Source organism: Procambarus clarkii, chromosome 6 (assembly GCF_040958095.1).
Source record: "Procambarus clarkii isolate CNS0578487 chromosome 6, FALCON_Pclarkii_2.0, whole genome shotgun sequence".
In the NCBI taxonomy this organism is placed as follows: Eukaryota; Metazoa; Arthropoda; class Malacostraca; order Decapoda; family Cambaridae; genus Procambarus; species Procambarus clarkii.
Genome location: NC_091155.1, coordinates 27,310,044 through 27,337,674, shown reverse-complemented (window position 1 = coordinate 27,337,674; position 27,631 = coordinate 27,310,044). Strand labels below are relative to the sequence as shown.

General features: G+C 43.3%; 2 protein-coding genes across 4 annotated transcripts; one reads left to right on the top strand and one right to left on the bottom strand.

Moving 5' to 3' along the window:
* Positions 1-1,936: 1,936 nt before the first annotated feature.
* LOC123753889 (uncharacterized) lies at positions 1,937-10,670 on the bottom strand. The gene is made up of 6 exons (XM_045735840.2): positions 10,507-10,670; positions 8,892-9,058; positions 8,197-8,307; positions 4,432-4,558; positions 4,077-4,184; positions 1,937-3,635 (listed from the first exon to the last, which is right to left on the bottom strand). Exons 1-6 carry the CDS (start codon positions 10,668-10,670, stop codon positions 3,494-3,496), a joined length of 819 nt encoding a protein of 272 aa, XP_045591796.1. The 3' UTR covers positions 1,937-3,493.
* On the top strand, positions 6,765-27,564 carry LOC123754055 (uncharacterized). Of its 3 annotated transcripts, none has more exons than XM_045736200.2 (4): positions 6,765-6,922; positions 24,524-24,656; positions 25,190-25,343; positions 25,748-27,564. In XM_045736200.2, the coding sequence occupies exons 2-4, from the start codon at positions 24,550-24,552 to the stop codon at positions 26,459-26,461; spliced, it is 975 nt and encodes a 324-aa protein (XP_045592156.1). In that variant the 5' UTR covers positions 6,765-6,922; positions 24,524-24,549; the 3' UTR covers positions 26,462-27,564. The 3 variants fall into 3 exon arrangements, with proteins under 3 accessions (XP_045592156.1, XP_045592157.1, XP_045592154.1); XM_045736201.2 differs by having other exon boundaries at positions 6,787-6,917; XM_045736198.2 differs by lacking the exon at positions 6,765-6,922 and adding an exon at positions 23,972-24,114.
* Positions 27,565-27,631: the final 67 nt, after the last annotated feature.

Genomic DNA, 27,631 nt, shown 5'->3' with positions numbered 1-27,631 from the left:
AATATTTAGCAAAACACAATGTGCACAGCGTATATATTTATTTATTGTTGTGGAATTTACTTGTAACCCAGGTAATTGATGTAGTAAAGATGACTTTCTAAATACTCTAGTAAAACTTTGGGCTATTTGAACACGTTACCACTATAATCAAATTTATAGTGGTATTCAATAAAGTTGTCATAGAATATAGTCAAATAAGGTAAATGCTATAATAATAATTATGATATAAATAAAGATATATAAATAATGATAATAACGATGTGTATTCATATATGGGATATATATATATGGGATATATACATCTGAAGGTGTACCCTGTCTCTCGGTGTATGTACACTAAGTTTACACTATTCCTGAACCATGTTTAGGATTAAGGTGTGTTTGTTGGATTGTCTGTAATATCTTGTAGAGGTCTTAATAATTCCTCAGAGGTCAATGGGCCTTAAACCCAACACCATACATTAGACCAATCAGTTGTTGGGAAGATCTTGAGAAAAAATTTATTTGCTGAGCTAATTTTGCTCACCCATGACTCCATGAAAATAGCATTCGGGCCCTCTATAAATACTAATTTTCTTAAAATATTTAACTTAGGCCGAACCCTGATCAACTTATGTGCGTCCCATACCCCAGACCATTTCCCCTGCAAAGTTTGGCGAGGCTAGCCTCAAGTGTCCGATCTCCAACCTTGGACATATAAACTGACATTCTCTCTTATAGATATAGATTTTAAGGCTCTCGCATTCATTTACACACGTAGACACGATACATATTCTAAAATATATGGCTGGCTAATCATTATAATAAATGGGACGCAAAAATCAATCGCTAATCGTTATACAGTCAAGCATTGTAAACCCATCGAGCGAAATCAGCAAAAAAGCTGGTTTAATGTACTGAACTGATACTAGGCTACTATATAATATGGGTTTGGCTACTTAGTCCCTTGTCGTTTCAGGCTCTTATTTTCCGCTTCGTCTTATGGTCTTCCTACTCCTTAAGATCATACACTTCCTAACTATGAAGCTCGCACAACCACTTGGGCTGGACGGTAGAGCGACGATCTCGCTTCATGCAGGTCGTCGTTCAATCCCCGACCGTCCAAGTGGTTGGGTACCATTCCTTCCCTCCCCCCCATCCCCCCCCCCGTCCCATCCAAAATCCTAAACACCTCAGCTGTACTATCTTACGCCTCATTCTACCCACCTTACGCTTTAGATGCACTATCTTACACCATATACTAATTACGCCTCAAAGGTACTGTCTTACGCCTCATCTTTACCATCTTTTGCCTCAGTCATCTGTTTCGTTTAGATATTCCGAGTGAAGATCTTATAAGGCCGTTCCAATATTATTTTTAATCCCAGGAGCAATGCCGCATGATAAGTGAACAGTTGGAACCTGTACAAAGGGGCCGATTAATAGCCTTGATATATAAGGTATGATGTGACTACAGCTGACACGAACATGGGTAAAGCAAGAACACTGGTGCAAGAAATAAATAGACTTAATAAGAACATGGGTGCAACAAGAGCAATAGACCAACATAAACATGGGTGCAACAGCAGAAATGTACAACAGAAACATGATACAACGGGAACATTGGTACAATAGGAACATGGATACTAGATCTTGGTACAACAAGAACATGATACAACACGAACATAGAACAAGAAGAACATGTGTACACCATAAACATAGAGACCCATGATTCGGAACACACAAATACACACACACACATATATATATATCTCTTTCGTAAGAGAACTTAAAGAAAAATATTGCTGTCAAATACTGGCCAACAGTCCACAGACCGCGTCAAGATGACGTTGCCCGCGACGTCACTCAAGATTGCTACGCCCATCATCATGACGTCGCTGAAGGCAGCGTCACTCATAAAGTCTGTGTAAATACAACGGGAATATAAAAAATCTACTTAAATGTTTATTTTTATTTGTTATCAGTTAATTCGGAAATGTGATTGGCTCTCTGGTCGGGCATTGGGTTTTCATGATGAAACTAATTTATTATTAAAATTTAAACACTACAAAACTGATTAGACCTGGTTCAGTTTACGTAGGTGAAAGTTAGGTATGGTAAGACTTAGGTTCAACAGGTCTATTTCTAGTAGGAATTAAAACTTGGCGGGTGGTAACGATGTATTAAACTTCATTGAGTATAGTTTGTACTGTTACATTATGGATGAGTATAACGCTATTACATAGGATCCAGAAAGCGTAATGTATGCGTATTGGTTTTAAAATAATGATGTCGTGAGCCTCCACAAATGGCGATTTCTTAAACGATCGGCGACGGTCTCAATACCAAAATAATTAAATGTGGGTATCTGGTCACCCATCCAGTAACTGGCCAGACCTAATGGTGCTCAGCTGGACTGGTCGAGTTATTTACGTGCGACTTATTTACAGTGCTGCTGTATTGTGAAGAATACAATACAAGTGGTTAAATGTGTGAGACAAAAGACTTATGAAGTATTGACTAAGCTGCCAGTTGAGTACTATATACTCTGGTGGTCCACAAGTTTAAACCCAATTGGCTTATTACCTAATAAAAATTTTTTCTCACTTTTCGACCGTGCATGAAAGTACAATACCTTTTCCGATAGTTTCTTTGTAACAATCACCACAAAAAAACAATCTCTTGACGATTAAAATGAAATAAGTTATGAAGGGAACAACACCTACATGAACAGTGGTTAGCTGAACTCAAGAGTTAAATTCTCCAGCATACATTTGTTTCGCCAAGTAGCTGTAAAATTGTCTGAGTCACTCGTCCCATGCGTCTGCTATGTGCTGCTCCCTGACAACTGTCGCTGCTGTAGCCTATCTCTTTGTATGTATTTAAAAACTATCTCTAATGTAACCTGTCACTTTGCATATATTTAAGAACTATCTTCTGTATCCTATCCCTCTGTGTATATTTAAGAACTATGTCTGTTTTAACCTTTCCCTATGTGTATATCTAAGAACTATTTCTGCTGTAGCCTATCCCTCTGTGTATATTTAAAAGAACTATCCCTGCTGTAGTCTAGCCCCTCAGTGTAAGTTATTATAAAAAGAAGGCGCTAAGCTAAGAAGACTAGCTCATCCCTCTATGTAAATAAGAACTATTTCTGATGTAGCCTATCCCTCTGTATAATTCTAAAGTACTATCTTTGCTGTAGCTTATCTTTGGTACTCTTAAAAAATTATCTCTGCTGTAGCTTACTCTCTGTGTAACTCAACGTCTAACTGAAAATGCACAAGTTATAATGAGGACTGGCTTTTGGGATAACTGTATGAAGTGAGAGCAACCGTATGCTTATACGGATGTGAAGCGTAGAGTGACTGGACAAGGAGGATCACGAAATCTAGAGTTAATATTGCGTGACATCGCAGCGGCAGACGCAGCCAGAGCAACAGCAACTATAGAGGCAGCCGCCAGTAAAACGAGGAACAGAAGAGGCCCTTGACAAGGCCTCTACTCCACCATGTTATAAGTCGTCGTCGTCGAACAACTTGAAGAGGGACATGGGACACTGCGGATAGGCAGACCAACAGTCACCATAAGCTCGACCGTAGTACTCCGCGTTCACGTAGTCATACAACTCGCTCGACGTCGATCCATAGGAGGCGCTGAAAATGCAACCAACATACAAGTGATAAACATATGAATGCATACATAGTAATACAGTATTTATACCACACGTTTACTTTATCTTTTGGACATGCTTCATTCGATTTTTTGTTTACAGTTCCGAATTTTTCTTATTGTTTAATTGTATTCCGGTAATTATAGACATCACCAATGGCAATGGCTGAGGGTGAAGTCGATTGGGAGATTGAACCCGGGTCGTCTGATATATTATGTACGTTTCCAAGGAGCTCATTGTCTCCTGCTGGACAAGAATTTGTGTACACTATATTGCTTTCTTTTAGAGAAAGGGGTATATTTTTTCCCCATAATTAGGGTAGACACTATTTAAAACCAAGTACAGTGTTTCACACCGGTATAAGTAAAATGCTGAAGAGCATCGAGAAAGCAAAACATAACTTGAAAACAGATGTGCAACTTACGTGAGAATGATATTGAGGATCTCTCCCAAGAGGCCATCGTCTCTGAGTGGAGACTCGGCCACCTCACACACAGCTCTCAGGAGACACGACTTGCCGTCCACGCCGAACCTGCCACACCCAGGCAAGTGGTTTAATTTGATCTTCTGGGACTGAGTTGACAATAATCCAAAAATGAATATAGCTAGTACCACGTGTAGCGAAGAAGCCAACTGATTATTGACCAACTACACTACACCATTCCGCTGAAGGTTGAGCGGTACAAGAGCTGGATGCCATCCTCCACAAGAACAGCCAGCAAACAACACATATACATACAAAAGGAGCTATCCGATTTCTTTTCCTAGTAAGAAATTACCTGGAAAGGGTGTTAATGACAACAGCGTAGATACCAAGTCTGTCGTCGTCCATTCTACCGGCGAAGCTGACCTGGGTGGCGTTGGGTAGCTTGATAGTGAACGGCAGCTCGACGTCCAAGTACCCGACTGGGGGAGTGTGAATGGCAGTCAGAAAATGACAAACAATAACAGTATGACACACATGCACACCTGACATCCTTTGTATATTAGTTAATAAAGAAAACAAAAATCTTTGAAGTCTCCGGCTGACCATGACAATCAATGAGGTCTATTATCAGAACTTCCCAGGATGTTACCAAAACATCTCACAGCCCATCCTCCTGTTTAGATAGTACTTATAGTAACAAAGTGGATCATTGTGCATATATTGACGTAATGGATAATTAGAAAGTAAAATTTGGTACTACTGAATTTGGACCAACCGGAAAAATTTCAGTATCCATAGCCTAAAGTTCCATTTACATAATATCTCAGCATCCATAGCCTAACGTTTCATTTCTAGGACATCTCAGAAATCATAACCTAAAGTTCCATTACCAGAATATCTCAGAATTTATAACTTAAGGCTTTATTAACAAAACACCTGCGTCCATAGCCTAAAGTTGTATCACCAGAAAATCGCAGCATGCATATCATAAAAGTTAAATTTCCAGAATATCTCAGCATACATAACTTGAAGTTCCATCACTAGAATACCTCAGTATGCATAGCCTCAAGTCGTTTTATGAGACATCATGACATAATAAAACATAAAACACCTCTTTGTTATGCATTGAAGTTCTTAATGTTACGCTGTGTTGAGTCTGGTAGTTACTGATGTGAATTGGGCTTTATTCGACGTGATGTGTTACAAAAGATTAACTTTTATTGTATAAGGTTTCCATGACGACTATCCACGTGGAACAATTTATGCTGATAGTGACAACGGCATCAGTGACCGTGATGACTATGATGTTGGCGGCTTTAGTGATTATGATGATGATGATGATAATGATGGTGGCGATGATGATGACGTCGGTGGTAGTGACAGTAAACTTGAAAACAATAATACTAATTATAATTAACAAGTAAACAAATAGTGGAACTCGTTTGGCAACAGGGTAGCGTCCAAAACAAACGCCCATGAACAATTCATTTATCTCGTGCATGACTGCCAAATGACACTAAATTATATTTACAAAATTTCAGGATCTGTACTAATACACAGGTGAAGAAAATCCATCTCCTATCCACCTCTTCTCTGGCTCCAGATATCCTCCTTTGCTCCCTCTCCTATATTGTCTTCCCCTACGCCTATTCACTCCCTTCTTTAAAACTTAGTCTTCTTAGTGGGAGAGAAAATAACTGGGTTTATTTACCCCGGCTGCTTGTCGACTGGTCAGTGATTCGAGAGGCAAGCACTTATAAAGGATGTTGCAACATGTTCAACATTATTAACATCATCAAGCCTATTGTTGCAGTGATTGGTGAACTACGCATGAGATGTTAACGTATACACTGAGGAAGTAAGGTTTCTTACGCCAGGGCAGATTGTGGTGGTTTTGTTATGAATTTTAGGAGAGGAATAGAGTTTATGTATACATACCTTGCGATGAGTCCGAGGATCAACGTCCCTGGCCTCTTACCTATACCTCTTCCCTGCTTCGTCACCCTTACCCAACCTCCCTAAGTTAACAACCGACGGCCCATCAACGTTCCGCAACGAGCCTCTTCTCCCACATGAGCCAAGCAATATAAGACGCTGTGAGAATACTGTTCGGCGAGCCTATGTTTGAGATAGATTTAAGTGGCTGAACTGACAGGTTTTTTCCTCCGCTGTATGGGGTCGCGATGCGCACCCGTGGGTAGTCACTGACCTTTCACGGGTCTAGAGTCACAATACCGAGTGAGGTAGAAATAACTATCTCTCTCACTTGGCTGGAGTCCAGTTGGGTTGTGGCGATAAGCTGGTGGGATAGATATTCTCACACTCTGGCTTTTACATAAGATCTAATTTTAAGCAACACTTTGTTCCAAGTAAGGATCGAACTTGGCAAGGCCACAATTATACCCATTGCCCCAGTCCTTGTTAAGAAAACTGTGAAAATGACATGGAACCTTGGGCGTATAATGGCGTCGTCCACGTAATCAGTGACGTCACACCATTGATGCCAGCTTGATACATTACCTGTATTATATATTTTTGTAGAAAATATTCATATATTTACATTGTATATATATTTAAGTGTATCAACCGAGATATTTTTTACGTAATCTAATGAAGGAGGAGTGGGTTAAACACCCAGCTGGTAGGAAGAATGTCTATCAGACATACGATCCAAGGTCTGTGACTGGTCCCGTCGACCCCTCCAGCAGTAGGAGCGGAGACGTGACCCCGAGGAGTCTGTGTCTACCAGACTCCATTCTGTATTCCACCCTGGCAAACTTTGACGGACAATCCTGAGGACTCGCTGACCATATCGTAGTCTAGCCGGACCTCTATGAGGTGAGGTGAGTGATACATTAACATCGTAGACTCTCTTCTCGTACCTGGTGTGCGTGTAACACCACAGTACACACACACCTCTAACAATGGCGCAGTGATAAGGATTCGTCTAAGCGACGATATCTTGCCGCTGTTGACAGTGGAAGTGATCATTATATTTAGTATAACACGAGAGATAAGCGCAGTGCACGACCTACATAATGGGTTCCTCCTTTACTCTTACCATCTCGGGTCATTTCGGCAGCAGACCGACCACACAGCTCTGTTATTATGTGCGCCATGTATTTTGTCAGACCGGCAGAGATCCATAGGGCCTTGTGATTATGAGGAAGACATCATCACTTATTTTAGGAGCCGACGGATGTTGTGGTTGACTTAAGGGCGAGGATGTAGGAGCCGGCGGACATATTGAATTGTTGTTGTGACGTCATCTCAAAACATCAAGGCGTCGTGCGTATAAATACATTCCTGGTTACATTGTAAAGTCCTTGTAATTAACAATAATCTGTAATTAACAATGATCTCTCATCGTGTGCGCTTCAGTAGTTTTACCTCTACCAATTCTGACACGTTCAAGACAAGACGTTCTCTTCCTTGTCCATCTGGTGAGATTACAGCTCCTCCTAGAACCTTTATAGTGATTGTTGCTGCGATTTAATGGCCTTTTCATGTAAACACACTATCTACAATAAGATTAATCGCTAGTCGGCAGCAGAAAAAGTTTCAGCTGGGTTGTGTATTACAGAAAACGATATATTTACACGTATCTTGAGAAACATTCCATGGTCGATATTTGTGACTTGATGGTTAGGCAGTGGAGGCGAGTTGATATTAAAGATATTCTGGTTATAGCTTTGAAGAATCTGGTACAGAGGTGGCATGAACCTAATGAATTCATGAATATATATTGAGACCGTTTGATGAAATCGAACGTTCGGTCCTGAACTCAGTGCTACAGAAAGATTAATACATCTTCCACTCGTTCTGAAGATGTATTAATATACGAAAGTACTTAAGGAAATTCCTGTTTCTATTCTTCCTCCGTGGTCTGACACTGTCACATTTTTAATCACGTGTTTATTTTTCGTGATTTACACAAACACACACACACACACACACACACACACACACACACACACACACACACACACACACACACACACACACACACACACACACACACACACACACATAATACAACAGTTAATATTACCACTTCTAGAGCAGCAACATTATTATCTCTCACACTTAGTGCTACAAATGACAGCCTGAAACGTACCGAGGTCGCCGACGTTGACGACAGGAATACAGAGGACAGGGGTGATGGTGAAGGTAGAACCCGTCGGGAAGGAGATTGTCCTCTTCTGCCGGGAATGGAGTTCATCAAGCTCTATGCGGGAGAAAGGTCGTGATTAGTGGTTGGTGGACGCTGTGAGGAGGAAATGGTGGTTGTGCACATTATGAGAGGAAAGGGGAGTGTGGTGTTGTACATTGTGACGGAGAGTAAAGATTGGTGTACCTTTTGAGGGAGGAGAGGTAGCGTTGATATACATTAGTGGCGTGGTTATCTTTGTAAACAATAGTCTCCACTTCCACACAATCAATAGTCCTCGTACTTCTTCTCAGGCAAGTATTAGTCCCCGCTTCCTCACGGACAAGACCAACCACTTGGGCTTGACGGTAGAGTGACAGTCTCGCTTCATGCAGATCGGCGTTCAATTCCAGACCGTCCAAGTGGTTGGGCATCATTCCTTTCCCCCGTCCCATCCCCAATCTTTATCCCTTCCAAGTACTATATAGTCGTGATGGCTTGGCGCTTTCCCCCTGAGAATTCCTACCTACCCTCCCTCACAGACAGGCAATAGTTCAGGTTTTCAAAGACAGGCAATTGAATGAGCCAAATTAAAACCACACACACAATTGAAGACCAAAGAGCAGAGGAGTAAGCACCCAACAGCAGAGGGACATGCTCACCCATGTTAGTGTCGAGTGACGTGCGAGCCTTGTTCTTCAGCTCCCTCTTAGTGCGGGCGCGGTATTCGAACCAGGTTTCGGTCATCTCTGCTGCGACCAATACCACCACGGCCACCATCACCACCCACCACACTCTTACCGCTCTCTTATCTATCCTTACCATTTTCCTGCAAGGGAAATTGTGGTGAGATTTATTATTATTATTATTATTATTATTATTATTAATAATAATAAATAATAATAATAATAATAATAATATTATTATGTTTGACAGAAGGAAATTCTCCGTGTGAAGTGAATGTAAATGAGGGGATGCTGGAGTGGATCCTAAACTGTATGGAATTCTGTATGATAGGCGTTTGTGAGTTGTTTAGTGTTGAACACCTCTTAGTGTGGAGGTGAGGCTTCTTTAGTGTATAGGTGAAGCGCAACTCTCCACATGCAGGAAAATTACTGTTTTTGAATGAAAAACACTTTATACACGATTCACAACTGATAGCATTCGAACTTTTCTCAAACAGTGCTTCGTTCACGTACTATGTTCGAATCACACTTCTCAAAATGTTTAACCCACTTTCAGCAAATACAAATAATTGCCAACAGAACCTAATCTAACCTTAGCTAAGCTATGGAACAAATTCTCATTTACGATAATATATGTAATAATTTGAATATGAATTACATTAAAATGTATTAATTAGTTTCGTCTGAGGACAATTTGGAATCATGTTTAAACGCTTGCTTAAAAGGCACTCGGCCAGTGTTTATGAAGATGGGCTGAACATTCTGGCCAGGGCTGCGATCTTCAACCATCCCTTTGATTACCGTCGGAATTGTACACAATTCACAGTTTAACCATTTTCAAGGTAGTTGGTGTATCACCATTTCACATGGAAAAGTTATTCTTCTGTATTCGAATGTTCTTTACGTACACATGTACGTTTGTGATATTAACCATTTGTATACGAGATGTTGATATTGTTTCAAGTATGCAATTACAACCTGTTGTCAAAATGGGCTCCATAATTTTGCCTATTTAGAATCATACAATCGAAATTGCTCTACTCGTGCAAAGTGAATATTATTATTATTAGTTCACCTGGGCTCTAGGAGACTCGAACCAGGGACCCCAGATGTGAGAGGCAGAAGCTCTATCTTTGTTGCAGGCGAATGAAATTATTTCCACGGAAGTGTGGATGACAATTTATCAGCGATAGTAATAATAGTATTAGTGGTAGTAGAAGTGTTTTAATAATATAAATTGTTGTTTATTTTGATGTGTATATTGGTATGTAGTAGTTACCCAATTTTTTTATTAGTAAAGGTATTGGAATATTTTATGTATTTTTTGAGGTATTGGAATATTGTATGTATTTTTTGAGGTATTGGAATATTTTATGTATTTTTTGCAGTTCACCGAGGTTATGCCACATACACTCACCCAGTTGTGCGTGTGGTGTCTTCAGAACATATTAGTTTTGTCTCAGAACACCATGACAAATATGAAAACGCAGCGATAAAAATATGATTGCTCGCTGACCTCCGTTTGATGCAGCAATGTTCGGTTATTCCCATTTCTCAGCATTGATAAATGTTTCCTAGTTCTAGGAATAACCGGTTATTCCAAGTTATTCCTAGCAATTTTGGAATATTCCGAGTTGTTAGCAATATTCGGTCATTCCGAGCTGTGGTTCCACGAGCAGGAAGGAACTTCCGCCTGCAGAAGGCTGTTATTATCCCGGGCGTAGCCTCGTGTGGGGCGGGCGGGCGCTCCGCCATGACGTCTGGGCTTGAGGCTTTCCGCGAACTTTAGGTTATTGAAGATGAACGCTTCATTCATAGTCATCAGTGTGGCTGAATAAATGAAGTTGTTAGGGAAGTTTTTGGTGCTTTGACAGAGAGAGAGAGAGAGAGAGAGAGAGAGAGAGAGAGAGAGAGAGAGAGAAAGAGAGGGGGGGAGGGAGGGAGAGATCACTATTTGCTGAAGCGTCCATGTCACCATATATATATATATATATATATATATATATATATATATATATATATATATATATATCTAACTGCAGCTCTATTATATAATTCGTGTCACTGTAGCCCTCTGTTATATGATTCGTGTCACAGCTACGCACCGTTTGATTGCTATCGTATCCATATATTATCTACTAATCAACAAGCATATAACTACCACTTTATACGTGTGCTAGAAGCCGCTCTAACTACCTCAAACGCTGCAGATCTGTTGTGTTCCTTGGCGTTAACAAGCAGTGACACATCACCGAGTTCATGCATTACTACAAGAACCAGCATGCAGGACACTCACCCGGCAGTTGCACATGGGGCTTCATTTGTTTGCTTCTATGCACTACAGACAACTCTCTTCAACACTCGACGCGTGCGCACTCCTCTGGCACTCCCTGTGGCACCCACCTGTTTAATAACTCTTACAATAGCTAAGGATACATTTGAGTGATCAGCACACAACCAGGAGGATTTTGTGGGGACGTGCATCATCTTCTTGTCTTATATACTCGCTCTCTTCTCATCTCCGCAAGCCCCTCCCTCTCTCTGCTACGCTGCCTCCGCCCACCCCAGTATTCCACAGCATCTGGAATGGGGTCCTGTAGGACTCTGGGAGTGGACCCCAGCATCTGGAATGGGGTCCTGTAGGACTTTAGGAGAGGACCCCAGCATCTTGGCTGGATTTTATGCCATATAGGACTCTCAGTCGACTTAAAGCATAACTTAGAAACATTTCTTTTTTTTGTTTTCCTTTAAGCTTGATGAGGTCTAATTATTCGTCCGTTTATCTAATTATTTGTCTAATATTTTCTAAGTTGAAAATTGTGTGAAATACCGTTATGAATATTTCACAGGTTTTTCTTCAACACAAGATCAAGCCGTTACCTGAAATTCTGCATGTTTTAATTATAATTGCTAATTTAAAAGATATTACAGGTTTGTGTGTATTTACAGTGTGTGTGTGTGTGTGTGTGTACCTAATTGTGCTTGCGGGGGTTGAGCTCTGGCTCTTTGGTCATTTGTGTGTGTGTGTGCCCTAATTTTCAGGTAAATATATGCCCTTTTAGAGTGAGTCAAGAAGCACATACAGTATTCAGGTGACCGTCAATATGTCTGGGGACTAGTGGAAGCCTCAGCCATCCTTGTCTTTACTTCCGCCGTCATTATATTTCATCGTGATGTGGCTTGATATTTGTACCTCTTTCATCCTTCACTTTCTCTCTCTCCATAACCCGTTTATCTCTCTGTTTAGGCCTCTCCCGTCCGCTCACGTAACTATCCTTTCATTGTCCTCGTCAGCTTCCCCGTTCTCAATTGTTACTCTTCTTTCCACGGATTTTCCACCTATCCTCGGTCATGGAAGCTCAGTCTATATAATGTTATTACTCCCCTTCGGAGCTCATATAAGTCCTGGAGAACAGACTTCAGGCTCCTGCACCGCTCCTTTGCCAGGTAAGTCCACTACGGGCTCACCATAGCCCGTGCTACTTGCCCCCGCTCCTGTGCCAGGTAAGTTATGGGCTCACCATAGCCCGTGCTACTTGGAACTTTTCCGAGTAGCTGAATCTATAACAACAACAACAACCTTCGGAGCTCATCAACTTTTCATTAAATGTAAACAAAGCCGCCATGATTGAAGAAAGAGGTACAGGTTTCGTAAGTGGATGCTTAAAAGCATGTTGAATCCTAGCCCTGGACGTCCCAGGCACACACACACCACCGACCGAACTATGATGTGCTAACGTTTTTGTAATTTAATTGGGTATAGATCTAAAGTATTACAATGTGTAAGACGATACAGCTATTATCGTGGCGCAGTAGCTTTAAATTACAACGTTCGCGCATTAGATCATCGTAGGAGACAGCGATGGTCACACCGCCAGCAGACATGACTGTGGTTACCCCGGCAATCATCAACGTTAAACATTGGTTATGCTCTCTTTTGTGACGATGTTGATGTTTCCTGACACCGTCGCTCTGGCCACACTCTTTGGTGGAGGACGCAAACACTGTCTGTTCTGTCAGACTGAAATTATGGGGGTTTATTGAGCCATAAAGGGTACATGGAGGGTTGTTAACCAGGTCCAAGACTGTGCACACAAGAAGTCTAAGACTGTGCACACAAGAAGTCCAAGACTGTGCACACAAGAAGTCTAAGACTGTGCACACAAGAAGTCTAAGACTGTGCACACAATAAGTCTAAGACTGTGCACACAATAAGTCCAAGACTGTGCACACAAGAAGTCCAAGACTGTGCACACAAGAAGTCCAAGACTGTGCACAATAAGTCCAAGACTGTGCACACAAGAAGTCCAAGACTGTGCACACATAAGGTCTGACATGCTAATCTTGTTAAGTTACCAGGTGGATAGCTCAGACCATATCCCTATTATTATATCGCTCGCTTTGCTATTATATCGTTACAGACGATAAATTACCCACATTATAGGCAAGGAGGTGAAAAATATAATTGGATGATTATAGTCCTCAACGGAGTGGTGAGACCCAGATGATTCCCACCTGTTTGGTGTGTCGGGACCAGCTCGTCCTCCTAACGTTCCCCAAACGTCAAGAAACTGTGGTACTAAAGTGCCCCCTTAATCTACCAGAGGACCCAAAACAGAAAACGGAACAGTATATAAATTTCGCGAGCCGCTACTATTTTCTAGTACGACGATTTTTTTTGGTCTTAGGTAGAGAGTACGTCAAAATGCGACGTTGTATTAGAAGGACGGGTTGGAGGCGTTGTATAGGTATACACTTTTGAATGGATGTATGTTCAGTTTGTTATGTTCAGGAATATTGGGTTGGAAACACGGTTGTCTATTTATGGAGCAAATTACCGGGTAACATAATAGACGAAGGAAAATGGGACATACGTATTATAACAAAACTGGCATTGAGAAAATTCGCCCCAAAAATAATTTATTCGACGAAAATTTTTTTTTTTGGGTGGGGGGGGTTGTTAATATTGTCAAGACCTTGAAACTTTTTGATGTACATGTGATATTTAATTATGAAAATATTAATGGAATATTATTAGAATACATTCTATGTTCGTTAAATTGTAATACATTTTACATAGGTCAAACATCTAAAAATTTGGAGTTTCGAATTTTGCAGCATAAATGATTTTGTAAGAAGTGGTTAATTATTCTAATGTTTTGTTCATATATTGTTGATTATTGAAATTAGGTTATTTCATAATATCTTTCTCTGGAATTCGATCCGCCACTCGTCATAGGTCCTCAATTACCATTCTCTCTGGCTCTGTCTGTCTGTCTGTCTGTCTGTCTGTCTGTCTGTCTGTCTGTCTGTCTGTCTGTCTGTCTGTCTGTCTCTCTCTCTCTCTCTCTCTCTCTCTCTCTCTCTCTCTCTCTCTCTCTCTCTCTCTCTCTCTCTCTCTCTCTCTCTCTCTCTCTCTCTCTCTCTCTCTCTTTAACTTTTTTCGAGGGGAAAGTAGGCTGCCGAACTTCATCTGTTCTTCTACCGGTGCGTTTTAGTTAACTTTTGCTAGAGGGCTTGATAATTCATCTCTCCGTCGCCTTGCTGTATGGAGATGCTGCATCTTGATCTAAAAACTGCCTCCGTTATTTCCTTCCAATGAACATGGGTTGTTGTATGTGTGTCACGTGGGCAGGTCTGTGTGTCCGAGTGGCGTGAATCGACTCGAACAAAAATACTAAGACCTCGAACCTCATTCACATTCCGTCTGACCACCATGAGTACTGTGTTTATGTGTTAAAAAACATCATGTTGAGAGTAGAGTTTATTGGGGATGCGTTATGCTCGTGAAGGCTTTGATTATCCCTTAAATAGTCTTGTTAAATCATAACACGGTCTTGATAAACCCTTACAGTACATAGTCTTGAGGAACGCTTTCAATACAATATAATATAATACAGTACACTGTATTGATGAACCCTCAGAATACTGATAACAATATTTGTCTCGTTTTCTGGAGCTTCTGGCTTTCATCACTAAAATGCCACTGTACCTGATTATAAGACCTATGCTACCTGACTATATAGGTGAAACTTTACCTCCCGTGAAGTTTGCTCTCAGCGTGTTATCGGAAGTTTCTACTCGGTTCAGCCTGGAGTCTTTGTATCCCGCTGTTAATGAACCGAAAACTACCGTTTGGCTGCCGTATTCTCACTGGAATCATGTCAGTGATAACCAGTTTAGCCCACAATTACCCTACATCCGCTTGTCTGTGTCATATCTATGTCGTCTTCTATATGGTAGGTGATGTTTGTGTGAAGTTTTTTTTATCTATGTCAACGACAGCGCGAACGTCAAGTCACCCGCTAAATATAACAAGCTCATCTTCCTCAAGATGCAGACCGCGTCTCTCATCCCTGCGGCAACACTAGTTTTCGTGAAGGCAATATGGCCATACCAATATCGCCAAGCCTTCACTAGTAGATAGCACTTGCAAGGGATCAGGATAAGGATTTGGGATGGGAAGACTTTCGCAATCTTTGGAGCGAAAGTCTGTTTCAGAGATTGCATTCAGAATTCTGAATTTAACGTCTCCTCAAGCTTTGTTCGTCCAAGCTTAAAAATTATAGTGTACTGTATAATAAAAAACGCCTTCAGGCTGTCGGTCACCCAAAAACGTATACATAAGATTTAGCTTATTATGCATTCAAAATAGGATTTTTTTTAAATATAAATAGATTTACGGTCTTCCGGTTTTCGAGTCCAATTGGACCCGCAACTCCTAAGGTCACCCCCTGTGGTACTTTTCTGTTAAAGTACAGGTTAAAAAAAGCACTTTTATACCCCTTTTGTTCAGTTACTGCTTGATCTACACAAATATTCCTTCCCATTTTCTTCTGAAGCTTTAGGATTGACTATTGTGTCTAATAATTGTAGCGTGCTAAAGAAATATATGTTTCTATTCATGTATATAGAATATAAATAAAAATATATATTTCTATTCGATAGAAATATATATTAGTATTTATTAGAAGGCGAAATATTTGTTTAAATAATAATAATTCGTTTTGTCGGGGACAGGAAGCTTCTGTATATATACTTTTAGGCTGGTACTGAATTTCTCCCAAGGTCGAATTACCGATCCTCCCCAAGATGCAACCCCACCACTGTTGCCTGACTCCTGGGTACCTATTTACTGCTAAGGAGTGTTAACAGAGGCATTAGGTGAAAGGAAACGTGCCCAACCAGTTCTATCCCGACCGGGAATCCGGGATCGGAGATTGGGAGTCGAGGGAGTAGGCGGCAACTGCTTGTATTCTGCCCAGTCTTCATAGGGCAAAATGTACATGTTTTAAATATGTTTGGGATTATAGTGTTGTAGATTCTAATATTATTTGTTTACCTGTTAGTCTTTTGTTTATCCCCGCCAGCTCTTGTTTTGAATTGGTCTTCTTGTTGTTTATTATTTTTGTTACTTGTCATTAGAGTTACTTTTGAAAGCTAGAACCTCATTTATCATATACCTAGGTTATTATTATTATTGTTATTATTATTATTATTATTATTATTATTATTATTATTATTATTATTATTATTATTATTATTATTATTATTATCAGTTGTGCTCGTACCCACCGGCCTCCTTTAAGTTGTACTTCCTTAAAGGTTTCTCCTAAAGCTCTCAAGTTCTCGGTGGGGTCCTTACACCTATTTTCGCGGGCCAATTTGCTGCATGCGGTTGACACGGCAATCAGAGCAGCTCTAAATGGATACGATTAACTGTAATTAATCCAGATTAGCTTTAATTGTTTGAAATTAAGCTGGGAGTCGCTGAGATTAACTAGGCTATTGTGCCAGCAGGCAGTCTCCTGGTTTCGAGTTATATCTTTGCTAAGGGTTCATCTTCAGTGTATGAGGTGAACTGTGGTCCAGGTGGACTCTGCATGTTCTCCATCTTCAGGCTTGGGTTTCCAAGACATTTTATGGAGATCCTTCGACCTGAGAGAGAGAGAGAGAGAGAGAGAGAGAGAGAGAGAGAGAGAGAGAGAGAGAGAGAGAGAGAGAGAGAGAGAGAGAGAGAGAGAGAGAGAATGAGAGAACTATGAGGAGAAAACGCCAAGCCATTATGACTATATAGCACTTGGATTAGGTTAAGGATTTGGGATGGGATGAGGGGAAAGGAATGGTGCCCCAACCACTTGGACGGTCGGGGACTGAACGCAGACCAGCATGGAAACCGTCGCTCTACCGTCCAGCCCAAGTGGTTGGACGAGAGAGAGGATAGAGCGAAGAAGCAAGAGACAAGAGACAAGATAGAGACATAAAGAGAGAGAGAGCATTTGAACAACCAACAAAGTTCCACAGCAAGTCAGATTGATGGAGCAGGATCAGACAATTATCCGCTTCCCCTTCTGCTGTTAATCTTCACTGTCATTCAGGGAAAACCCTCTTAATACAGCCTTCCTAGCTTAATTAATACCAAATAAATACCAATCGCAGTGTAAAACAACATTGACACTGGAAACAATATATTTGGACATGTCTCCACACTGGCCACCACTGGCGTCTGGTGAAGCAACAACCATTAGAAAATCTGCGTTCCGATGACTGTGTTCTGTAGAAAACCTCCAAAGGCCTCGCTTCTCACTCTCGGCGGGTGATCGCGAAGTACTGATGGCGCTCCCGTGAGGCCAAGTAAAAGAATGTTGGTGTAGGTCAAACGACACGCCCAGTGGTTCAGCGCATCTTCGGCAGTTTAGCGTCTTCTTGAGCTTCAAGAAACTATACTTTCCACTTCCCAGAGACGAGAAAACCCTACGGAGGTCTCTACATGTTTTGTTGTGTAGGACGCGATTCAGTCGACAGTTTCATGTGTGTTTTTAACATGCAATGAGCCATGGATTTCCTTTATTAAATTAGACTTTCTCTAATAGAAGTATCTGATATCTTCTGATAGTTTGAGGCACCTGTCTACTCTCCCCTCCGGTAGTGTGAGGCACCTGTCTACTCTCCCCTCCGGTAGTGTGAGGCACCTGTCTACTCTCCTCTCCGGTAGTGTGAGGCACCTGTCTACCCTCCCCTCCGGTAGTGTGAGGCACCTGTCTACTCTCCCCTCCGGTAGTGTGAGGCACCTGTCTACTCTCCCCTCCGGTAGTTTGAGGCACCTGTCTACTCTCCCCTCCGGTAGTGTGAGGCACCTGTCTACTCTCCTCTCCGGTAGTGTGAGGCACCTGTCTACCCTCCCCTCCGGTAGTGTGAGGCACCTGTCTACTCTCCCCTCCGGTAGTGTGAGGCACCTGTCTACTCTCCCCTCCGGTAGTGTGAGGCACCTGTCTACTCTCCTCTCCGGTAGTGTGAGGCACCTGTCTACTCTCCCCTCCGGTAGTGTGAGGCACCTGTCTACTCTCCCCTCCGGTAGTTTGAGGCACCTGTCTACTCTCCCCTCCGGTAGTGTGAGGCACCTGTCTACTCTCCCCTCCGGTAGTGTGAGGCACCTGTCTACTCTCCCCTCCGGTAGTGTGAGGCACCTTTCTACTCTCCCCTCCGGTAGTGTGAGGCACCTTTCTACTCTCCCCTCCGGTAGTGTGAGGCACACCTGTCTACCCTCCCCTCCGGTAGTGTGAGGCACCTGTCTACTCTCCCCTTAGGTAGTGTGAGGCACCTGTCTACTCTCCCCTCCGGTAGTGTGAGGCACCTGTCTACTCTCCCCTCCGGTAGTGTGAGGCACCTGTCTACTCTCCTCTCCGGTAGTGTGAGGCACCTGTCTACCCTCCCCTCCGGTAGTGTGAGGCACCTGTCTACTCTCCCCTCCGGTAGTGTGAGGCACCTGTCTACTCTCCCCTCCGGTAGTGTGAGGCACCTGTCTACTCTCCTCTCCGGTAGTGTGAGGCACCTGTCTACCCTCCCCTCCGGTAGTGTGAGGCACCTGTCTACTCTCCCCTCCGGTAGTGTGAGGCACCTGTCTACTCTCCCCTCCGGTAGTGTGAGGCACCTGTCTACTCTCCTCTCCGGTAGTGTGAGGCACCTGTCTACTCTCCCCTCCGGTAGTGTGAGGCACCTGTCTACTCTCCCCTCCGGTAGTTTGAGGCACCTGTCTACTCTCCCCTCCGGTAGTGTGAGGCACCTGTCTACTCTCCCCTCCGGTAGTGTGAGGCACCTGTCTACTCTCCCCTCCGGTAGTGTGAGGCACCTTTCTACTCTCCCCTCCGGTAGTGTGAGGCACCTTTCTACTCTCCCCTCCGGTAGTGTGAGGCACACCTGTCTACCCTCCCCTCCGGTAGTGTGAGGCACCTGTCTACTCTCCCCTTAGGTAGTGTGAGGCACCTGTCTACTCTCCCCTCCGGTAGTGTGAGGCACCTGTCTACTCTCCCCTCCGGTAGTGTGAGGCACCTGTCTACTCTCCCCTCCGGTAGTTTGAGGCACCTGTCTACTCTCCCCTCCGGTAGTGTGAGGCACCTGTCTACTCTCCCCTCCGGTAGTGTGAGGCACCTGTCTACTCTCCCCTCAGGTAGTGTGAGGCACAAGTCCTTTTCGGACTCATTTCTAACTGAATTGATCAGCCCCATTACAATTCGACGTGTTAGAAACAACAATAAAATCCCCGTAATACTGATGCATCGGCCTCGATAGGTTAGGTGGGTTGCTTGGGTAAGTACGTTTCTGGCTAGGCAAGACAGTTGCAATTTTTACGAAATGGCAAATGGAGAGACCGGGCCTGCCACACGGGCCAAGGAACACAAGGGGCATCTCTTTGAACACAAAATCCAAGGAACATCTTTTTACATCCTCTCCAATATCACAATATGTTTGCTCCTCGAACCAGCAGGTTCTCACGGAGCTGGACATAAAACATGTCTTAAATTACCCCAAATTGCAGCTATTACTGTCGTATATGTGACGGAGTTATTACCAAAGGCTGCTCCCTGTCGCTGCTAAAGACAGCAGCTCATGCTAACTTCAGCAGGTTATATCTCGCTCAACTGTGGTAACAGCGGTAACTGGCAATCATAATGCTTCTCTTTATCACTAAATTGATATTCATATGTATTATTTTTTTGCACAAATGAAATTGTAATAGCAGTTTTTTCTAATATAATTTTTAAACAAAATCTTGAAGTGAGAGAGAGAAACGGGAGAGGTTAGAGAGAAACAAGAGAAATAAGAGAGAAACAGATATATACAAAGTTTTATTATGTAATTTCCAAGGCAACAAAAATAGATGTTACAAAAGTCAACTGTAAAGGCATAGACTTAAGTAACAGAGAAGCGAGACTGGAAGAAGATAGCCGGACCGTCACGCTGTGGATCTGTCACACTGTGGATCTGTCACACTGTGGGTGTCACACCCTCGCACCTTCAGTCACACTGTCACACCATCACTTCTTCACACCGTCACAGTGTCTCCTCTACCGCCGCTCCTCCGTCACGCTCACTGTTACGTTACAAAACTCATCAACATGCACGTCACAGCTCAGAATATCGACCCTTTTTTAAGGGGTCGGTGTTGTGGGAAGCCAGGATGCTCTCACTTGGCGCCTCCTGTGTTATTGTTGTAGTTGCTGCTGTTCTTATTGTTATTGTTGTAGTTGTTGCTGCTGTCATTGTTTGTGTTAGTGTGGGTTAAATGAACAAATCCACAAGGGCCGTGACGAGGATTCGAACCTGCGTCCAAGAGGATCCCAGACGCTGCCGTAATCGACTGAGCTACGACATGGTCAAAAAAGTTGAAACCGAAGTTCTACTGAACTTAACTGATACTACTACTAATAATAACTATTAGCTACCGTGTAGTGTGGGTTATTGCTCTTCTTATAGCTTTCATGGTGAGATTCGGTCTGGTCAAATAATCTTCGCTTTATCTAATGCCTCCAGTTGTCACTGCACTTCTTTCTCCGTCTCTTCTATTTCCTTCAGTGTTGGAGCAGTACAAATACTTCCCTGTAGTTCTCCTTTATTTTTTCACGCACCTATTTTAAGTATGTTCATTTAGGGACATTTTCCTCCGTATGTGGCTATGTGTGAGTCGGTCTTTTGTCTTATACACTAAGTCGTTTTCATGTTACGTGTTGCTGCTCCTCTACTTGTAACACACTCATTCCTCTCTTCTTCTTGTGGCTCTCTTCTGGTTAGTTGTCTCTATATCTCCTACCTATTCTCTTGCTTCTCCTTACCTCATCTTATTGTCTTACCTCTCAGCACTGCCTGTCTAGCCATGGACGTGTTGTGTGAATTGTTATTTTGAGTCTTATAAGGGCTGTACGAATTGAGAATTTGCTTTACAGCGTTCTTTTGTTATATAATCCACCACTTCCGACATTGTGGGGCTCCATAGATGGCCTAAAAATCAGACTGAATTGCAGTTAGCTAGGTTTTGAGAGCCTGTACTCATCGTGAGCATCCTGGCCTGGATTGTGAGCCACCAATGCTCACATGATCAGCCACTATGAACCGTGTCCTGTATGAAGGCATCTCTCCCCCCGACCTTCCTCTAGCAGCGTGATGGTGGTGTTGGGAAGGGTCGGGAGGCGACGCTGGCGAAGAGTAACGGATTTACCAGTAGCGTCTCTGTGTGTGGGTTCCCGCGTCAGGTGACCTCGGGAGGACCACCACCTGCCCTGCCTAGTCATGTACCGGGTCCCCGGTCTTCTCTCCCGTCGCTGCTAATCAATAATCAATACATCATGGACTATTATGTGAAGCCGGCAGCATCATGAACAATTATGTGAAGCCGGCAGCATCATGAACAATTGTGTGAAGCTGGCAGCATCATGAACAATTATGTGAAGCCGGCAGCATCATGAACAATTATGTGAAGCCGGCAGCATCATGAACAATTGTGTGAAGCTGGCAGCATCATGAACAATTATGTGAAGCCGGCAGCATCATGAACAATTATGTGAAGCCGGCAGCTTGAACAGTGGGACATCAGCAATAACCACCCCCCCCCCCAATAACCAATCGATCCATAATTCGTGGTGATCTCGGTTTGATTATGGTACCAATCACAACAGAAGATTCACAGTGTAATCACAATAAGGTTGATGACCAAACCCGTCAGAAGACAGAAACGACGACGTTTCGGTCCGTTTCTTCATTTTGTTTATGTTGTTTGGTCATTAATCTTTCCAACCTACGTTAGACTAATGCTGGAATATGCAGTACGTTCTGACTTGTTTAATGTTAATGCTAAGAGAGTTAGGCTATGAGTATAAATTGACGAAAATGGAGCTCTCAACCCGGGAAGAGAGAAGAAACCAGAGGATGACCACAACATACAAGATACTGAGGGGAATGGACAAGGACAGCCACTTTAAAGTGAGAGAAAGTAGGACAAAAAATAAGTGGAAGCTGGAAACGCAAATGAGTCGATCAAAAATAAGGAAATACTCGAACCCTGAAAGAAGTTGTGGAAGCCTCATTCATCCCAGCCCGTCCTCCAAACAAAGATCCAAAAGTGATTCCATCCACCCGCCAAACCCCCTGTTTATGAATGAAAAACGGTTTACACACGACTCACAACTGATTTCGTTCGAACACTTCCGGAACAAGTGCTTCACTGACGAGTTTTGTTCGAACCACATCGCTATAAATGCTTCACCCACGTACTACAAATGCAAATAATCGCCAACCAAACCTAAACATCTAACTTAACCTAACCTATGCCTATATATGCACAATATGCTAATATATTATAACATTAATTTATATTTGAGAAAATTCTTGTTTTGAATGAACAACATGTTAAAATTTATGAATGCGTCTGTGGGGGCGACCGCTGGATGTAATGGACTTGAGTCGAGGACGGGTTGTCCATCCACAACTTTAAGGCATCCGAACATTACAATCAAACAGTTAGAACAAGGGGCAGTAGGCGGGGCATAAGGAGCTAAACCTCACGCCCCTAGACACACGGATAGACAAGCACTGATACGCGAGTACTCCCACCACCAGCCTCCGCCAGCACCCTGACAGTTGATTCACAGTTAAGAGGCGGCCCGAAAGAGCAGAGCTCAACCCCCGCAAGCACAACTAGGTGAATACGGACCAACCTCCACCTGGACCAGCCCTCACCCCCCCCCCCCTCCCCCTACTGGCTCAGGCACAGTGCAATACTGACTATTACCGAGCCATTAATCCCCCGGTTAAATCACCGTCTCACTTGTTCGTTCAACCAGATTGGTGTTGCTGGCAAGTGTTGGTGTTGTCGGACTGATTGACTGTGACCTCTGTCAGGGAAGTGAAGGGGTCATCTTCCTGTCTGCCTCCTATTCTTATGTGCATACTTATTCCTATTCTTCTCTTTCTTTTTCATCCTGTTTATCTACTTAATTTTCCTGATATTCTTATTTTTATTCCTCATGTTCTTTTTCTTCTATTTTTGCATACTTTTTCTTCTACTTCCACCAAGTCTCTTTTCTTCTACTCCTTCTTGCGTTGCTCCATGGTGGAGTGATGGTGATGGCGGTGCTCCATGGTGGTGATAATGGTGGAGTGATGGTGATGGTGGTGCTCCATGGTGGAGTGATGGTGATGGTGGTGCTCCATGGTGGAGTGATGGTGATGGTGGTGCTCCATGGTGGAGTGATGGTGATGGTGGTGCTCCATGGTGGTGATAATGGTGGAGTGATGGTGATGGTGGTGCTCCATGGTGGAGTGATGGTGATGGTGGTGCTCCATGGTGGTGATAATGGTGGCGTTGCTCCATGGTGGAGTGATGGTGATGGTGGTGCTCCATGGTGGTGGTTCTCCATGGCTGCTTTGTTTACATTTATTAAACAGTTTTCGAGCTTGTAAACATCACAACCTAAGATTATTATTGTTATAAACAACCTCGTAGTGTTTGGGGCTCATAAACTGTGTAATAACTGTAAACAAGGCCGCCACGATTGAGGAAAGATGTAAAGGTTTCGCAAAGGGGAATTCGAACGTCAGAACAGATAATAATTCAGTAGGTACAAGGATAGCAGGCGGGGAATAAGGAGCTAGACCTCACTTCCGCATAGTTACAGATAGGTAAGTACATATAGTGTGGCGTACATTTCCCTTCCGGCTAAGCAAAGTTGGGTAATGTCACTACAGACGCGTGTCATGCGTTCTTAACTATGCGCTCCCCCATCGCGCATGCTGATAAAGCAGAGATGAGGTGTGGCTCGGCGGGTGTGCCCGCAGATGGTGCGGAGGCTGCGGGGAGTCCACATTGGTCAAATCAAGAGGGATTATTACAGCATCCGAAGCTCCCGTCAACAGTTACAAAGAGACTGTAAGTAGCGACTGTTTTGTTTACTAAGTCAGTGTTCAGTGTCTTTTCCTAACCCCCACTCACAGTAGCTCCCGTCTCCAGTCAGTCTGAGAGAACAGCTCGTCCTTCTAAGGTTTACCAACGTCAAGAAAACGGTCAATTTAATAAAGTGGTCTCTCCTAATCTATCAGAGGACCCAAAACAGAAAACGGGACAGTAGGTCACTTTCAACAGCCGGTTCTATTTTCTAGTAGGACAATTTTTGGCCGTAGGTAATGCATACGAGCGAACTGCGCGCGCGTGCGTGTGTGTGTGTGTGTGTGTGTGTGTGTGTGTGTGTGTGTGTGTGTGTGTGTGTGTGTGTGTGTGTGTGTGTGTGTGGTGAGTGGTGACCGCGATCTCTGAAGTCAATCATTCTGTTCTCCTGCAGCTATAAAGAGGAAGTGGAGAGTTGTGATGATGGGTGTAGCGGAGGCGGGTGTGGCGGTGCTCCTGCTGGTGCAAGGAACACTCTCTCTGCAAGGTGCCGGGGCATGTGAGGTGACTCTGGAGCCACGGAGCAGGTGAGTCAGGCGCCACGTAACAGGAGAGTCAGGAATTCAATTGACCTAGGTACCAGTTGCCTCAGGCATCATGCACTAGGTGTGTTAGTCAGGTTCCATGGATTAGATGAGTAAGGAGCCATGTACCAGGTGAGTCTGGTATCATGCATTAGGTGAGTCAGGTACCAAGTGACTCAAAGAACCATGGACCAGGTGAACCAGACACGACGGTACAAGGCACTCTGTTTTTTTCCTTGTGTACCCTCAGGAAGAAATAACTGTTTATCAAGAGTGATGGTGTGTCATTGTCGCTAAAATCTTCAGTTGCATAGTGTGTTGTAACTGTGCAACACCGTCAGGTGAGTCTCTTTCTTGTTGTTTTGTGTTTGTTTCTGTGTTGCGACAATGACATTGTGAGTTCCTTGTGATTACACAGATATATGTGGATACTTACGGGTATTGACATCACCACTCTACTGACCGCTGGTGTTTCTGAGTGATCTGAGTGACCAGTGGTGGCTCTCAATTACCTGCCACAATTCCTTCCACTCCAGCATGTGTTCGTCGGTGAAGCTGTTGTCTGGGGAAGCCAGCCAGGTTAACCAGAAGGTGCTGCAGGAACTGTGTGGGAAGGGCGAGCTGCACGTCTTGCTGAAGGACCAGGGTCCTCCTGTTGTCAGCTCCTCCCCATTTCAGGAGCCAGTGAAGGTAAGAAAGGATAAATGTGTTGACTTACCTAACATGGTTTGAGTGGGTTGAGTTCGAGCGCCTGAATGTATGTGACTGTGTTACTCAACTCATCTTTTGAACTCATTTTTGTCTCTACTCCCCATCTGTGTCTTCTTGTTCTGCTGTTACTGGTATTGGGCATTGCTGGTTTGTCTGCTTTGTAAATCTTACTTAGAATCTCGTATGTTTTTATGTGGTGAGGTAATGTTTACCTTGTCAACGTAACTCAGACACCTCGACTCAGAAACGAGTTTAGTTGTATATCTCTTTGAACCATTTATAGTTTAGTTTTGTACATCTTTAGGCGTTTTATTCACACGACAATTGCTTGAAATAAATATGCGTGTTTGTTATGGTGTTAATACAAGCACTCTACATTGCAGCGGGCGGAGCAGTACGCCGTGGTGAACCTGCACCGAGATGGCTTCAGCGACAGAGTCAACTGGACGTCTGGTGATGCTACAAACGTCTTCTGCGAGAAGAGGTGGTATGTAGACGAGGAGGTGGCCCTCACCAACGGCTATGCCTGGTACCGTCACGGCCTGCCCATGTGGCCGCTTCTCAACCAGGCCCTCGCTCCCAAACATCGCTTATTTTCTAGTCGAACAAAGCTAGATTGGCCAAACTACGCCATTGCCACTCCTCTCTACCTGGTACCCCGCGAGGTGGCCAACTTTCGCGATCCACGAGTAGCCATTCAGAAGCTGTTTGCAGGGGACTCTACCGGTTATCTGGCCGAACGCGGCCTTCACGATACATTTTCTCAATCTGCCAAATTCCAAAAGGATATCATTGATCTATATAACGACAAAGAAATGGACATGAACGACAACGCTACGAGCTACAGCAACTGGCTGCTGCCGCTCCTGACGCGAAGTCTTCCTCCTATGATCAACTCGTTCAAAGCAAGACAGAAACGACGAGCCTCGAAACATAGCGACATTTCCACCTGCCCCGACGCGCTGTATGTCTTCTTCCTGCGCAAGCCATGTTCCAGGACCAACACCTGCCTACTCCTCAACGAGCTGATGCTGGTTCTGAGGACCGTCGAGTGCTCTCCCTTCACCGATCTGGTGGTCGGGTACTCCAAGGAGTAGCTGAATTATATATGTATGGTGTGTGTGTTTGTGTATATCACAAATAAATAATGACGTGATATATCATTGAAAATCATTTTGAGGCAATGGAGTGATTGGAACCCTCGTTCTTGTGAATCCCATCATGGCGTAGTCGGCTGACTAACCTGCCTGCCCTAACCGACTCATGTTTACTCGGGTAATCGAGTAAGTAGACCAATCCACATACTAGAAAATGAAGGGACGACGACGTGTCGGTCCGTCCTGGACCATTCTTAAGTCGATTGTGAATGCTCCAGGACGGACCGAAACGTCGTCGTCCCTTCATTTTCTAGTATGTGTGGATTGGTCAACATACTTCAGCCACGTTATTGTGACTCATCGCCTAATCGAGTAAAGTCGTCTTGGATCCTAGAATAAGTTAATTAGGGTTAGATCTCATGGGGCCTTATCACTTCAGGTTAGATGTCTCCAGATGTACTAGAACATCTCTTTATATGGTACACCTTTGGCACAACTACACCTATTGAAATAGTACACATGTTGTAATAATATACGATATTACTAGTGCCACTGTAACACTAGTACACATGTTGTACAAGTACAACTTATCGACCAGTACGCAGTGGTTCCCCCGGACCTTCGAATTCTGGCCACGAACATTAAGGTCGTGGCTTAATATTCACAGGAGCGTCACGCTCCACCAGGCTCCCCCGTGGGTACAATATCCAAGCGTAACGTCGAACCAACGTTGATTCGACGTCGAACTAACGTCGAACCAACGTTGAGAACATTGATTCGACGTCGAACCAACGTCACTTGCATCTTGTGCCCACCGGGTTCATGCTCCTAACATAATGATATGAAAGAAAGAAAATTATACTTCAATAAAAGAACATTATAGACCCGTAAACAATATGGCGAATCTATTAATAGATGAACAAATGGTGAGATATTACACAACTGATAAATTTGATATGTTTATTTTGTACCCCACGTATACGACAAGGTGGATAATCAGTACAGGTTACAGATATTTATATTGTATTACTGACATACAACAAAAATAATACAAATATATATACAATTTAAAGATACAGCACTAATAAATTTAGAAAAAAGACTTTGTGTGTTTGTTTGAATATGAAAATCATTCTTTATACAATAGCCATTCAACAGAGCCAAACAGAG

Coding starts and splice junctions, on each gene's coding strand:
- LOC123753889 (XM_045735840.2), bottom strand. CDS start 10,670: ATGGCGGAGCGCCCGCCCGCCCCACACGAGGCTACGCCCGGGATAATA. Junction 9,059..10,506: donor GGAATAACTTGGAATAACCG/GTTATTCCTAGA, acceptor TTTCCCTTGCAG/GAAAATGGTAAGGATAGATA. Junction 4,559..8,196: donor CGTCAACGTCGGCGACCTCG/GTACGTTTCAGG, acceptor ACACTCCCCCAG/TCGGGTACTTGGACGTCGAG.
- LOC123754055 (XM_045736198.2), top strand. CDS start 24,024: ATGGTGCGGAGGCTGCGGGGAGTCCACATTGGTCAAATCAAGAGGGAT. Junction 24,657..25,189: donor ACTCTGGAGCCACGGAGCAG/GTGAGTCAGGCG, acceptor CTTCCACTCCAG/CATGTGTTCGTCGGTGAAGC. Junction 25,344..25,747: donor CATTTCAGGAGCCAGTGAAG/GTAAGAAAGGAT, acceptor TCTACATTGCAG/CGGGCGGAGCAGTACGCCGT.